The following is a 15,065-nucleotide window of genomic DNA, read 5'->3' as shown; positions in this document are numbered from 1 at the left end:
TTTTGTTTTTTGACTGCGGAACAGTAGTGTTACTATGTTGACGGTGCTATTTGAACCGTTTTCCGTACGTCGATTTGGACGATAAGCTGGATTCTGTTAAAACGCACAACTATTCCCTGACTTGTCATAATGCTGTGAACCAGGCAGTGCTGTTGTCTTTTTTAAAAAGAGCATTACAGCCTGAGCGCATCTGACTGAAAGGGCTTTGTCATCTTTATCGTTTAAAAAAAAAAAAAAAAAAAAAATGAGCCACCCACTTTCTTGAAAGTCCTTTGTCCTCACTGGTGCCATCCATGGAACACAAAAACATCCTCCGCCATCCATGCTGGATTGGGGGGGAAAAAAGGCAAACAAATCTCAATTTGTTTTTCTGCATTTATGACTTGTTTTAGCAACAACCCCTCCACCCCCGGCATTCACCTTCCTGCCCCCCCCCCCCCAACCCCCGCCCTCCCCCCCTTGGATTTGGATCTGGAAAATGCCCGATAGCTTTTATTTAATGTGGAGAAGAGAGCGAAAACAAACAAAAAAGAACACAGAAATAAATTATTTGATTTTTTTAATGCTGTACACCGGACTGGTCTGTTTTATTTTACATGAGTCACACTCCATTTGATTTTCTGAAATACTTTTATTTGAGAAAACACACAAAAGGCAAAATGTGTCCTGTTTTTTTTTTGTTTTTTTTTTGTACCGTAAAACTTTTATTGCGTTAACGCCTGCAGTTCAATATTGAACATACAAAAAATATAAATCAAATCTAATGAGAATAATCCCCCAAAAAAGTCAGATCAAGAACTGCATCTCATTAGATTAGATATGGGGGTGTACCTAATGATGTGTCTGATGAGTGTACAGTATATTGACTGACTGCTATTGCAGGTGTAAACAAAATGGCTCCCAATTTAGTAAAAGATTGAATTTACTTTTTGAAATAACAGTAATTCGTTCTTACCTAAAAAAAATAATAACAGTAACAAACAACACCAAAGGGACAATTGCTAGTCCAATGTTTTGTTTTTACGCTACATTTGTTTGACGCTAACAAAACAACATTCACATTTAATCCATACATGGATGCAGACAATGTGTACGAAAGGCTTCAATTACAAAAAGAAAAATACTTTTTTTTTAGGAAAGATAACTCCTCACTTTGATGAAGCTAGGCTAGCCCTGTTAGGATCTTAGCAAGTCTAATACAAAAAGTATTCAAAAGCCAACATAACCGGTGGTGTTCACAAATGTCATAAATGCAAAATTATTTTGTTTGTTAAATCGGGGTTCCACTGTATGCCTTAAAATATGTGAACAGATTTGTTCACACTTTTTTTTTTTTTTTTTACATTAGAAAGGAAGCTGTTTTTCACATCGGTGATTTGCTTTTAAGGAAGCTAGTCCTGTTAGCATTTTAGCTAGCCTAGTGTGACGTGTAAACAGCTTGCTTGGTTCTGTTCAAAAGGTAACAATCCAACTCGTGGTGCTCTTGAATGTTAAATTTTTTTTAAAAGTACTTAATCCTAACCACCGTTCTCAGTGAAGATGTTGAGCTTGTTTTTACATATTTGGACATAGCAAGGCTAGCTGTGTGGCGAAGCTAATTGGCAGACATTAGTGTCTCATTTTGCTCTTTCTCATCCCTATTCCTTAAAATAAGTGTGATACATAAATACGTTTGTATTTACATTAATACATTTACAAGTAATATATTGTATTTAGATTTTGTAACTTTTTCTATTTTTTATTTATTTTTTTAATATGATAAGTGCATCAGAAAGACATTTTTAAACATGTAATAAATTCCCACATGAGATTGTCCGGCAGTATAAAGCGGTCTGATGTGATGGCAAACTGATGTGGTTGTCATGGCGACATTGATTGGTAGAGTCTTTTGGATCAGAACTCGTCCTCGGAGCTGTCCGCCAGCAGCATGGCCTGATCCTGCCGACCGATGCACGTCTCACCTGGTTGCTATGGGTAACACAATTCATAGGGATTCATCATTACCTGTGCCGCATTGTTATTAGATGGTTGGTTAGTAGCAGGATGATGTAAAAAAATATATATTTTTTGGCATTTAACATTTATTTTCACTATTAACATTGCAATTGTTTTTAAGCTCCTTTTTTTTTTAAAGTTAATTTCCTAACAAATGAGCACTCCATAAATTGCACCCAATATTGCCCCACTCCAGTCCTTTAGGGGGTGGTAAAGTGTGGTAAACTTGTTGATCCCTCCCCCCCCCCCAAAAAAAAAGTCCTTGTAAAGTCCTTGTAAAGTAATTTTAGAGGGACATTAACAAATTGTTTTCTAAACTTTTTTTAGTTATAACTGCATAAGAATATGACCTAATAATATCGACCGAGTCTGAGGTTTTTGCATAATCCCGCTAACAAACACAACACAAACACAAACACAGCCGCTAACATCAAGATCCTTGGCGGAGGTAATCATGTTTGCGCACTGACCTCCGCGGGTCGGATCTTCCTCCGCTGGCGTTTGAAGCTGTTCCTCCTCCTACGGTGGATCCTCCTCACGCTGTAGAGGGCGCCCACGAGCAGCAGGGCCCCAGCCATGCCGACGGCCACCGGGGCCATCATGCCCGAAACGTAGCCCGCCTGCACCGTGGGGAAAGACGGCAAACAGGTCGCAAAAAAAATAGAAAGACTAAGTAAAGGACGAGGCCGATCAGGGGCGTTAGTCTCACCTTTTCTCGGATCAGCGCCACCCAGCTGCGCACTGCAAGAAAGACTCGACTTTATTGATGTTCTATTTAAAAAAAATAATAATTAAACCAGAAAAAAAGGGTGTTATCTTGTCACGTCCAAATAAAAAATAGTGTGCAGTATTTCTTTTTATTTAGAAAAGCATATCTTTTCAATCTGGTTTTTCTTTGTTTATTACAAATGTAAAAAAATAAAAATAAAATCATATACATGTGCTATTACATTTAACATGTCGTTTTACTTTGAAATGAGATTTAGTCATTTGGATTGAGGATAAGCGGTCGAGAAAATGGATGGATGGCTTTTAACGAGGAAAAGTACTTTATAAAAAAAATACAGTCAAGACATCATTAAATAGAAGGTAAAGCATTAAACCATTTTTGTCACACTTTTGGCTTCATACTCCCTCAGCAGTAATATTAATCGTTTTGCTTGTTCATAGGAAATGTGAAATTAGCGTGATAGCTTTGAACCTTACACGTTTTGAAATCCAAAAATGCGCTGATTGTGATTGGTTTTCTTTTTTCCCCCCATTTTATTGTTTTTTAGTTTAAGTTTTAAAAAAAATCGTGTGATATCCTATAATACACAAGTTGTTGAAAATGTATTTTCTTCATCAAAATATAGTGAAATAACTAAATGTTTTAAAAAGTTGGACATTATAAGTTCAATTCTTTAAAACATTTCTGGTTTCGGGCCATGTTTATTTTGATTCTTAAATAAAATGGACTTTAGGTCATTACATTTACAAATGTCATCCCCTCCCAATGTGCCAATTGCTGTTTCATACTCAGGCCCTGGTTGCGTTGCACCCAGACGGGAGGCGGTGGGATGAGGCTGTACGGCGGCTCAGTCCGAGACATCTCCGTCGGGTCCTCGTCGCTCTCCTCGTCCTCCGGCGAGTCCTCGGAATTCTCGTCCTCGTCCGGATCGTCTGTGGAAAACCAAGCAAACAAGTTAAGTGACTTTTCGACATGCAGTTCAAAATGTAAAGCCACGCTACTTCAAGTTTGCCGTGTTTGTGAGTCACCTTCAGAGTCCGTCTCCTCTAAACCCGACTGGGGCTTGTGCACAGGTGGATTGGTTGCCACGACAACCGAAGCTCGTACAATGTCTGTGAGTTCTGAGGTCTGCACAGTGCCAAAACCTGTGCGTCATAAAACATCATGACATTAGCTCGTTTTTTTTTTTACACCCTCTGAACAAGGTTATTTCTATATTTTCATTTGTTTATTAACTTAATTGCATTGCCATTTTTAATTGCTTTGCATATATTTTTTGTTTAAATTGTGTTGTTATTCAGTATAAATTTTTTTTTTTTTATTCTATAAATTTTTTTGTTGATTTTATAATTAGATTTTTTTCATGTATTGCATTTCTATTCGTCCAGGATTAATTAAACAAATGTACACAATTAGCTTAATTTTATTTAATAGTTTTTACAAATATTTTTAATACATTTCTATTTATCCAGAAAACATTAATTGAATATTTTTTGTAGTTTTAATACTTTGATTTCGGTACATTTTTATTTCCCCATAATTTATTTAAATTTTGGACTTGTTTATATTTTATTATTTTAAAAATGCTATTATGTTTGTAGTTATCCAGTATTTAATCAATTTTTGTTTTACTTTATAGAATAGAATTGTATTACATATCACTCCATCCAGTATTATTAGTATTTTAATTTAATTTAAGTATACTTTATTACATTTGTATTATTCCAGTATTAATTTTAATTTGTTAGTCAAATGTTTTTTTGTCACTTTAAGAAGGGTGTCATGGCAAATGTTTTCCAGCAGAAGGCGCTCTAACTATTATCGACGCCCTGAAAAAAATTTGCCCCCAACATTAGTTTGACCAATCGACTCCAAATTGGATGGACACGTCTATCAGAACAGGGCGCAAGAAAAAGTCTCAAGGACCCAAGCCACAAACTGAACGGGAAGTCAACCATTTTGGTTTGAAGCAGCCATTTTGAAAGAATTTTTTTTTATCGGTCCAAACCGACCTGACTGTCTGCTGGCATCCAGGTGCTCGACGTCCGGCGTCATCGGGGGCGGCGCGTGCGAAGGCTTGTCCGTCTCCGTGGCGAACTGCGGTTCCGGGTCCGCCTCCGACAGCGGCGCGCCTGCGCTTGCCGTGGCGGCGGCCGGAAGCTGAGCCGCGGATTCTTCCAGAGGCTCAAAGATGAGAGGCAGCGACTCGGACGACATGGTGCCCTCCGTGGTGTCGTCCGGGGACGGCGGCGCCGCCGTGTCTGCTGTCGGAAAACATTTCCACGTCAAAACACATTTACCGATACCAGTATGAGTACTCACCGATACCAAGTACCGATATCGCGAGTACTTTTGATACAAAACATTTAATATCGTGACAGATAATTGTAAACAAAGACCATTCTTTCTTTCTGACGCACATGATGGTAAGCAGATATGTCAAACCGCAGCACTGTAGCGCCAACTACTGGCAAGGAGGACTCACTCAATGTCGGATTTGTTTCCCTCCGAAGTATCGGTGGCAGGTATCGGCAGCCTTCACGAGTACCTGATACATTGAAATAAGGCCGATACCTGTCATGTTTTTCTTGACAGTTTGGCCCGTAATACGGCTTTGTAGAATTGAGTGATGACGCAGTCATCCAAAACAATTGTAACTCAAAAAGACGAGCGAGGAGCACACACCCAAAAGCGTGTGACACGACGAGCAATGTGGTTTTCGGGCGCCTTCTTTCCTTTCCTGCCTTCCCGTCGCTGTGCTTTGAACCCCGACGGGCACCCGCGGCGCACTAATTAACTTCTATTCCTGTCTGGAGTTTGCCCCAAAAAAAAGAAAAAAAAAGAAGTGGAAAACGGATCACACACTGACTGACATGCAGGCAGGGAGTGTTAAACAGCCTTGTCTTTCTCCAGGTAACAAAGTATAAATATTTTCTTACTGCCTTTAAGTTTGTTCAGGTATCTGTACTTTCTCCTTCTCGCTTTGACGAGGAATCCCAAAACGCAATTATATCAAATCTTTGTGCTCCTCAGTATCAATTTTTAGGATTTAGAATTGAATATTTTCCTCCCAGCATGCAATCTTTCAGCGGTCACGGTGTTGCTTGTGTGGGTCACGGCAGAACATGGTGATCTCAACCCAGACGGATCACAAAAGCTTTCGCCGACAACGCTCCTGACTCTCACACCAAGAGAAATAGTCAAATAATAATGATAAAGCTAAAATAGAGTTACACTACTCAGTCTTTCCCAGTGATACTGTCACCCAGTGGCGTTTTATAGGTATTACTTTGTCTGAATGATTGTATTATACTGCCCCCGGTGGCCAGGTCGTGCACACCAAGAAGGAGCCGCAAGGAATTCATCGTGAGGCACAAACTGTTGAATTCCTTATTGAAAAAACACATTACAAAATGACTGTTACATTACTGTATATAATTTAATTTCTTTTATTCAATTGAAAATTCGGATTTAGCCGTAGCATAGAAGTGCGCTGAATCATCCCGAGAGCTGTTTCTAATATTTTGACCATTTCCACAGCCACAATAAATGGGTAGAAAAATACTTTTTCCACACTCACCTCCGCTGGGCCCGGGGGCCTCGGTCCACAGGCTCTCCACCCCGTCCTCTTTGGGCATGGTGTCGACGCCCATGTCTGGGAAGAAGGGTTCGGGCGGGGCGGGCATGACGGGGCCTTCGCGTTCCCACGGCGACGACGCCGTGGAGGTCCGAGAGGGGAGAGAGACCGGCGTGGGGGTGCGACTGGATGGATTTAGAGCCCCAGTGGTGGAAGACCACCTTGCGTCTTCATGCAGCAAGGTGCTTACGTCATCCATCATGTCTCTCGGAGTCCTCCAGAACTTTTTGGGCTCAGATTCTGCATCAGGACTTTCCCGATTTTGCGTCAACATCCTCCAGGGTCTGCGTCCGAGCGAGCCTGCAGCCTCTTTCTGGATCTCCAGGACCGCATTTCCACACACGCACAGGCAAACTCCGGCCAGGAGGAGGCGATGGAGCGCGTCAGACGTCAACATCTTCTGTCTGCTCTCAGCGCCTGCACATGAAGAAGCGCAGAAGGTGTGAATCTAAACCGAGAAGAATCACACTCCGAGTACGAGTACTACTGGAGAAATGCTGGCTCCCTCTAGTGGTATGTCAAAGAATCACTGAAAGATAAATACAATTTACAAATGAAATGAAATACGACCAAACACAACAAAGCTTCCTGTTCAACTTTTTTTTTTTTTTTTTTTTTTAATCGAGTACAGTACAATTTTTACTCTTCATGTTCACTACATTATTTACTTTTCAAGTACAATGGACCCTGAATATTTGCATTTGTTTTCATGGTAATTATAATGAGTGTCAACTATTTGCCGATTTTGGCTGTTCGCATTCGGGCCCAATCTACAGTTTAGTTGTATTTTACTTTTAAATCTCTAAGTGTTTAACTTAAAAAAATATATATATATTTTTTTTACTTTTCTGTGCAATACATTTTGATTTGATTCATTTAAATGTTATTTTTTTCTGCTATATTTAAGCATAGTATTAGTTTATACTGTGCACCAAGTAAAGTGACTTACGATATTAAATAGCGTACACTTTTTATTAATAAAACCTCTGTCGTTTTTGGTAAACACCGTGGGCTATTATGTTGCTTTATTTTAATGTTGGTCTTGGTTGTACAGCAATCACAATAAAACGGAAAAAAATGAAGACACCTAAAAATAGCACTTATTCTCCCCTTTTGCAAGGGCAAATGCATGCAAAATGTCGTATAAATACAACTAAACGTGCAAAATGCAATTTTTTTTGTATGGTGATAATCTCCGGATTCGCTGTGTCATGGTTACCAAATCCGAGCTGAGTCACTGTAAGCATCACCAAGCACAAATGCTCAAACAGCAATCAAAGAAAAGAATAAGAATGAAATACAAAATAGCCCCCTTTCCCCGGCTGAAGGCTTGAGGTATGCAGAGTAAACAACTCCACACTGCGCTGTGGAACCACTCCAATCGCACTATACACGTTAAATATAGATTTGCGCATTTTGTGCTATCTGGAGCACAAAAATGACACACAAAAAAGAAGAGTGTACTTACCTTGAAGAGTGCATGATGGATCGCAGAGGATGCAAAGATTGCGACGGGAATGAGGGGTTCCTGTGCTGATGGATCATGAAGAGAGAAGAAAAAGGAGAGGGGAGGTTCGGTTTTGTTGTTGTTTTTGTTCCAGCCTCAGACCTCCTCAAGTGCGCCCACCACTGTCTCCAATGGCGCCCTAAATCAGCCCGAGATGATGGAAGCTGTCATTTACAGCCTTTTTTGAACGGCAAATTAGACTTAAATGCTTGATTCGCGATGAAATAAATGACCACATGATATAGTGTTCACAGTGTGGAATCATTTATTTATCACGTGTTTTCTTTTTTCCCCCTCCTATGCATTTATTTCCGCACATGCTACCAATCACTACTCCAGTCCGGTAGGTGGCAGTACCCCGTCAATTTGCCAAAGATAAAATTGTGCGATTTGCTTCCGCGCTTATATACTAAAATATCTATAAATATGGGTCTATTTATTAATTATCGTGTTCCGTAACCTAATTCAATATCTTACTTTTTTGATAATTCAATAGTTTACGTTTTTGATGGCTATTTATTTTACGGCGTTTTGAACGAGCGCCTTGCCGTGACGTCATCACGACACCCAGCAAAACTATAAATAGATAAAAAATTTAAAGTAATATATGTATACAGTAATACTACTGTTATGGTACTTAATTAAGATAAAACGATGGAAACGCCGTTTAGTTTTTAAATTAGGTTAAATGCTAATTCGTAATCCTGCCCTGCGATTGGTTGGTTCGCGAAATGGATGGATTGATGGCGAATTCGTTATCTGAAATGACCACATTATTTTACGATTAAAATACCCATAAATATGCCTAAAAACATGAATGCGTGATCATATTTAAAAATCTGGCGACAAAATAAATAGTTTGGGATTTTGATGACTATTTTTGGATGGATTGACAGATTTTTTATTTGTCGCATTTTACTCAGGCGTTTTTGCATGACGTCATTGTGCCTCAAACCCCAACCCAGCCCAAACCGGAACTCGAGAGATTTGGTTTTGGTTCTTTACAATAATGCTAAAAGACGCCAAAAACGACGACGCCAATTAAAGTGACTATATTAAAATTGACGACTTTAAAATGCCCTTATTTGATGGTCTCGGTAGTGGAGCAGAGAAGACCGCCATCGTCATCGATCTGGGAACGGCGTACACAAAGTGAGTGGTAATCTTTATTATTCGGCTAGCTGACACTGCTAACGTCCTAGTGGTCGGTAAATGATGTGTTTTTTTTTATGTCGGCTACAGTGAACATAATATTTAGCTTTTATTACTATGTACAACGGTCACGTCAGTAAATAAAGCTAACAAGCCAATGGTAATTTGTCGTTGGAGCTAACAACAGATTAAATGCCGTTAGCAGGAAAATCTAAACCCCAATGCCGTACATTTTAATACGTTTTTAAATGCAGTTGCATTATAGAAATGTGTATTTTAGTTGTAGTGTCACTTAACACTTACGTCGTGAAAAAAAATATTATTACGTTGGTGTAAAGTAAATGAAGTTCTGTTGGAGAAAAGCCACTTGAGGCATACGTCTCAAATCGGATTAATCTAATTTGAACTGCTCCCGGTCTTCACCAAGATCATTTTCTCATTTGAATCTCTTTAAATCTTTTTATACGCGCTCCGTCTTGTAAATGCAATCCAATCCAAAAAGTTAACTTCTGTCTTAACGCAGCTGATTATTGAAATGTTTTTACTTTCTATTATTAGTTAGTCCAACAGTGGTGACTTGAATCAAGCATGACAACCTTGCCTAAGGCAAATCACATGAAGCAGAAAACAAATAAAGACGTCTTTGTCCCACCAGGGCTACTTATTTTGCTGTAGAGCGTTATTCCACTGATTTCATTTTGCATTATTATTATTTTTTTCATTCCAGATGCGGCTTTGCAGGGGAAACGGGGCCCAGGTTCATCATTCCGAGCGAGATCCGCAAGCCGGGACAGCAGCAGGTAAGACGCGTATCTGCTGCCATTTATCCATTTTCTGTAGGTCTTGTCCTTATTGGATATCGTAAATCAACTATTCACACTCACATGGAATGTGAGAGGAAGCCAGAGTACCTGGAGAAAACCCACGCAAGCATGGGAAGAACCCCAAAAACATGCATCCAACTTCTCATTAAAAATGTCAGTAGAGTGTCAGCCTGGCTCCAGGCCACCTGTGACTCTAAGGAGAATAAGTGATATAAAAAATGGATGGATATTGTACTGAGCAGCCAGATGCTTTGTCATTTCCTGTTCTGTGGTGCCATCATCCTCCAAAAAGCCAAAGGTTAACGACCAAACACTTAGTTTATTCTATTAGATGCTTACTCAGCTGAAGTCTGGTGTGATTGGCTGACATGTCGCATTGTTTTCCTTTCAGGCAACCAAAGTGGTTCAGTACAACATCAACACAGAAGAGCTGTATGTAATCCTAAAAGAGTTTATCCACACTCTGTACTTCAGGTAATGTACTGTGTTCTTTTGTTATTGAGGGCGGAAAAACCTAGTTAGTAAACATCTGAAACTTTTTTGTAAATTTTTCCAATCATCAGACATCTGCTGGTGAACCCTCGCGACAGAAGAGTGGTCATTATCGAGTCCATCCTCTGTCCATCTCACTTCAGGGAGACGCTCACCAAGGTTTTCTTCAAACAGTTTGAGGTACAACTTTATGGGAATTTGTTGTAGTATCCTGACAACCTTTCTCCGCTTCATTTACTATTATTATTATATATATATATATATATATATATATATATATTTTGCCAGGTGCCCTCTGTGCTGTTTGCACCGAGTCACCTCATGGCCATCATGACGTTAGGCATCAACTCGGCCCTGGTGATGGACTGTGGCCACACTGAGACGCTGGTGTTGCCCGTATCCTTCCATTTAAAGAGAATTCTAATGTTTGGGACTTATGCATGTATGCAAACCTCTTAACTCCACCGTCAGGTGTATGAGTGCACTCTGATCCTGCCAGCTTGGGAGGCTTTGCCTTTGGGTGGAAAAGCCATCCACAAGTGAGAAGCTTTTATGGACTGTACAAATGACATCATTCTCTATGTAACACACATAAGAATTGATCATATAGTTTACATATGTTTGTGTTTATTTTAGAGAATTAGACGGACTTCTTGTGGAACAGTGCACCGTGGACACGGACACCACCACTGGACAAAGTGTACCCGCCGTCATCGGTATAAAAGACTGTTTTAATAGCCCATTTCACAGCGAGATCTGGCATTTATCCCCCTGCGCCTTTGAAACTGAACCACCAGAAGGCCGAAACAAACTGTGTGCAACAGCAACATGGGGGAAAAAGCAGCAAAATGCTGCGACTGCAGTGTGAAAGGGGCTTTTTACTACCGCCGAAGGTGTAAAACAAGGGGTTGAATTTATTCCTCTGGTTGGAGGCCTTCTCCATTTATACAGAACACTGACACGGAAAAAGGAGTAAAAGCACCTTTTACATGTACAGTGGTGCCTTGAGATACAAGTGACCGGACTTGAGTTTTTTTTGTTTTTGTTTTTTTTTTAGGTAAAAGCCATTGTTCGGACACTTTTTTTTTTTTTGCTTCAACTTGCGAGCAGGAATTTGAGATGCGAGCGAACGCTGTATGGTGGCAGTGAACTCAACTCATTTCACAACATGCAGCAGTTTGGCAGGTAGAGAACATTTCTTTGAAAAAGAGGCTTTAAACTGTCACTGCCACTTCCAGTTTAGGTTTACTGTCAAACTAAACATAAAACAGAGAGAAATACACCTTGTGTATTTAAAGCAAACTCATAGCATTGGCTTTAAGTATACTAGCTTAATGCTAACACATAATGGGAAAAGCTATAGACAGGCTAACGGGTAACATCAGTGTGGCGGTGTTAGAACGCTGCAAGCAATATATATTTGAACACAAATAGTACACATGTAGACAGACAGTACTACACTACCCACAGGCATGTATTATTTATCCTCTGCAAAAAAAAAAAATTTAGATGCAGTTACCGAGTCACTGTCTCCGTCAGTATTATACTGCCCCCCAGTGGCCAGGTTGCACACACTAGAAAGAGCTGCATTACAATAGTTAGTTTTTGCCGGGGGTCAACTGGAACGGATCAATAACATTTCCTTTCATTTCAAATTGGGAAAGATGATTTGCGTTAGTTTTTTGTGTTACGAGCGTGGTCACGGAATGATTTTCTCTTATCTCAAGGCGCCACTGTTGCGCGAAAGGGGCCGGTTACGACCCCTGAAGCCGTAAAAAGTGTGTTTACCGTATCGCTGTAATTTTTACTGAGCACTTATCCAATACAATGTCATTCCTATTCTCTTTCTCCCTCAGGCACCATTCCAGAGGAGACTGTGGAGGACATTAAAGGTGGGACAGAACAAACGCCTCTAATTCCCCTCTATGAAAATGAATTTTTAGGTTTTTTTTGTTTTTTTAAATACACCAATGTTGTTTGCCGCAGTGAGAACATGCTTTGTCAGCGACCTGCAGAGAGGCCTCAAGCTGCAGGCGGCCAAGTTCAACATGGACGGTTCCGCTGAGGTGAGGAAGATGTGAGAACACGTCACGAAAACACCCAAGTACAACGTCGTCGTCGTCTTCTGTTTACGTTCATAGCGCCCGGCTCCGCCTCCAGATGTCGACTATCCTTTGGATGGCGAGAAAATCCTGCACATCAAAGGATCAATCAGGTGAAAACAGTAGACATAGCGACGCGCTAACTTTGTCAGTCTGTGGAACCTCACACTATTCACTTTTCTGTTTTGTAGTCATATACACATTTAACAATATTTACAATGAGCTGTGGGGATGTAGCTGTCAACTTCACTCGATTCAATGTGAGTTGTAGCAATATACATCATAACAAAATGTAATGTGTTCTGCGGATCCAGCCTTATCGACATGCTAACTTTGTTGACCTTGGGAACCTCACTTGATACATTTTCCATCACTGTGTTGTAGCTGTATACACTTTGTCAACTTTGCCAGCCTCGGGAACCTCACTCCATCCACTTCCCATCAGTCTGTGTTGTAGCAGCTATACAGTGGACCCCCCGCATACTTGCGGTTCGGCCGGCACCTGCAGATTTCTTTTTTCCGCTTTTTTTTCAGAGGGGGTGAACCCGAAAACACTTATTGGTCCCTTATCCCTGCTTATTAAAACATTTTGAGGGGTAAAATGTATTTATTTATTCCCCCCCCCCCATTGCAGTTATAATGGGGAACCTCACTCCATCCACTTCTTTTGCAGGGACTCTGTGATGGAGATTCTGTTTGAGCAGGACAACGAGGAGAAGAGTGTGGCCTCACTCATACTCGACGCCCTGGTTAAGGTACGCCGAGAGAAAAAAACTATTTTTCTCGAGTTGCATGGTTGCAGCTAATTAACGAGCCCCGCAGAGCTTCAACACCCTTTTGCGGGATACGTCGCTCTTCCAAGTGTACAAAGGGGGAAAGCGGTTGGATTCGTAATGTTGTTTCCATGGTGATAGGCGGCTTTCTGTAGCACTTTTGTCACAACACGGGGAGTTGAAGTAGGCTAGACTAATTAATTGTGTTGCTGTGGAGTCACATAAGGGCTCTGTAAAAGTGTCTAAAATGTCGAAAATGCAGTTTATACAGAACAGCGATGCAGAAAAAGGTACACAATTGCCATTTTTACAAGCAGTGCGGAAGGAGCTTGTTACTACAGCTGAAGCCAGAAAATTGACTCCGCGCCACCTTAATTTGATTGCTCATTTTACTATTATGTCAAACATTTTTCTCTCGGGCCGTCACAATATAAACGGTAATTCCCTCTTGTGGTGGTTTAGTGCCCCATTGACACGCGCAAAGTGTTGTCGGAGAACCTGGTGGTGATCGGCGGCACGGCCTTGCTGCCGGGCTTCCCGCACCGGCTGCTGGCCGAGATCCGCCAGCTGGTGGAGAAGCCCAAGTACCGCGACGTGCTGGCCAGCAAGAGCTTCCGCCTGCACTCGCCGCCCGCCAAGCCCAACTGCACCGCCTGGCTCGGAGGTAGGAAATGCTCTATCTTGACTCGCTTTTTCTAATAAAATTGCATTTTAAGCTTAGTTCATTTCCACTAGGCGCCATCTTTGGTGCGCTGCAGGACATCTTGGGCAGCAGGTCGGTGTCCCGTGACTATTACAACCAGACGGGGCGTATACCGGACTGGTGCTGCCTGAGTACGCCGCCGCCCGAGTCGCTGTACGAACCCGGCAAGACGCCGCCTCCGCTCATGAAGAGAGCCTTCTCCACCGAGAAGTAGAACACGTACGCCGCCAAAACAATTGTGCTCCCTTGTAGACCGGCAGTCCTGCTATCTTGGAACATTTCCACACCGATCATGTGTTAGTGGACACGTCCGCTTCATATTTGAGGTCCTACCAAAATGCCAGTGTTAAAACACAAAAGAGGCTTTTTTTTAAAAAAAATGTAAGAGGGTGGAAAAAAGATTACGTTTATTTATTATTGGCACAGGTGGTGTCTGTCCAAGTCCTCAAATAAAGGCTTCCTACACATACGCACGCACATTTGTGTTCTCAGTAATTCCAGCTGCTGCTAGCCCAATCTTAAAATTGAGGATATTTTGGTAGAAAAATGTGTTAGCACTTCAAATTTAACCACAATAAATCTGTGTTCAACCCTTACGAGTTAAGTCGTATTTTTTTGTGTGCGCAAGTGTAACATTCGCAAGCCCTTAAACATGGTGGATACACCAGCGAGGCAAATGAGACAGGCGCCTTCATCCATCTTTGTTATGGTGACAGCAGAGGCCGTTCTCGGGAGCACAGCGGCCCAATTAGGCGACATGCCTTGAAAACGCATCTGGACGCTCATAATTAATGGACGCGCTGCCTGCAGCACATCTTTTCAAATGATAAGCCATACAAAAATCCAGACCCCCTGTGGAAACTGCAGCTGTTTTTGGTTGTTTTTGGGGTCCCCCCCCGTTATGGATCTAAAGAAGTAAAACAATAAACTTATTTTTATTGGTACATAGAAAATGGTGGTGTGATCTGAGATGCTCATGTTGCGGCATTGTTAACAAAAATGTACGGGAAATGTACGGGTGCAGCTAGAGGACGCCAGAGGGCGCCATTTCCCTTCGGTTCCTCTCAGCTGAGAGTTTGGTTACGTCTGCACCAGTAAATCGGATCATGTTTCCAGTTGGTACATTGGTGAAACTAGGGAATGTTCGTGC

At 41.3% G+C, this 15,065-nt stretch overlaps 2 protein-coding genes across 3 annotated transcripts; one reads left to right on the top strand and one right to left on the bottom strand.

The window, feature by feature from the left end:
- Window positions 1–724: 724 nt before the first annotated feature.
- Window positions 725–8,225, bottom strand: LOC133468491 (armadillo-like helical domain-containing protein 4). 2 transcript variants are annotated; one of them, XM_061754475.1, is made up of 8 exons: window positions 7,831–8,225; window positions 6,306–6,779; window positions 4,738–4,986; window positions 3,754–3,870; window positions 3,514–3,657; window positions 2,705–2,736; window positions 2,466–2,615; window positions 725–1,968 (listed from the first exon to the last, which is right to left on the bottom strand). In XM_061754475.1, exons 2-8 carry the CDS (start codon window positions 6,757–6,759, stop codon window positions 1,894–1,896), a joined length of 1,221 nt encoding a protein of 406 aa, XP_061610459.1. In that variant the 5' UTR covers window positions 6,760–6,779; window positions 7,831–8,225; the 3' UTR covers window positions 725–1,893. The 2 variants fall into 2 exon arrangements, with proteins under 2 accessions (XP_061610459.1, XP_061610458.1); XM_061754474.1 differs by having other exon boundaries at window positions 4,738–4,989; window positions 7,831–8,222.
- Window positions 8,226–8,814: 589 nt separating this feature from the next.
- On the top strand, window positions 8,815–14,511 carry actr10 (actin related protein 10). The gene is made up of 13 exons (XM_061755041.1): window positions 8,815–9,021; window positions 9,749–9,821; window positions 10,237–10,319; window positions 10,409–10,517; window positions 10,626–10,733; window positions 10,809–10,876; window positions 10,974–11,053; window positions 12,194–12,229; window positions 12,324–12,403; window positions 12,479–12,552; window positions 13,113–13,194; window positions 13,675–13,876; window positions 13,948–14,511. The coding sequence occupies exons 1-13, from the start codon at window positions 8,945–8,947 to the stop codon at window positions 14,127–14,129; spliced, it is 1,254 nt and encodes a 417-aa protein (XP_061611025.1). The 5' UTR covers window positions 8,815–8,944; the 3' UTR covers window positions 14,130–14,511.
- Window positions 14,512–15,065: the final 554 nt, after the last annotated feature.

Source organism: Phyllopteryx taeniolatus, chromosome 18, assembly GCF_024500385.1.
Source record: "Phyllopteryx taeniolatus isolate TA_2022b chromosome 18, UOR_Ptae_1.2, whole genome shotgun sequence".
Taxonomy (NCBI): Eukaryota; Metazoa; Chordata; class Actinopteri; order Syngnathiformes; family Syngnathidae; genus Phyllopteryx; species Phyllopteryx taeniolatus.
The sequence above is the reverse complement of the archived record's forward strand: the minus strand, read 5'-3'. Positions and strand labels throughout refer to the sequence as shown.

Bases quoted from the DNA above. Each gene is read 5' to 3' on its own strand.
- actr10 (XM_061755041.1), top strand. From the start codon at position 8,945: ATGCCCTTATTTGATGGTCTCGGTAGTGGAGCAGAGAAGACCGCCATC. The intron at 9,822-10,236 runs GTAAGACGCGTA...TTTTCCTTTCAG, and splicing joins GCAAGCCGGGACAGCAGCAG to GCAACCAAAGTGGTTCAGTA. The intron at 13,877-13,947 runs GTAGGAAATGCT...CATTTCCACTAG, and splicing joins CTGCACCGCCTGGCTCGGAG to GCGCCATCTTTGGTGCGCTG.
- LOC133468491 (XM_061754474.1), bottom strand. From the start codon at position 6,759: ATGTTGACGTCTGACGCGCTCCATCGCCTCCTCCTGGCCGGAGTTTGC. The intron at 3,658-3,753 runs GTGACTCACAAA...GGTTTTCCACAG, and splicing joins AGAGGAGACGGACTCTGAAG to ACGATCCGGACGAGGACGAG. The intron at 1,969-2,465 runs GTCAGTGCGCAA...TGTTACCCATAG, and splicing joins GGAAGATCCGACCCGCGGAG to CAACCAGGTGAGACGTGCAT.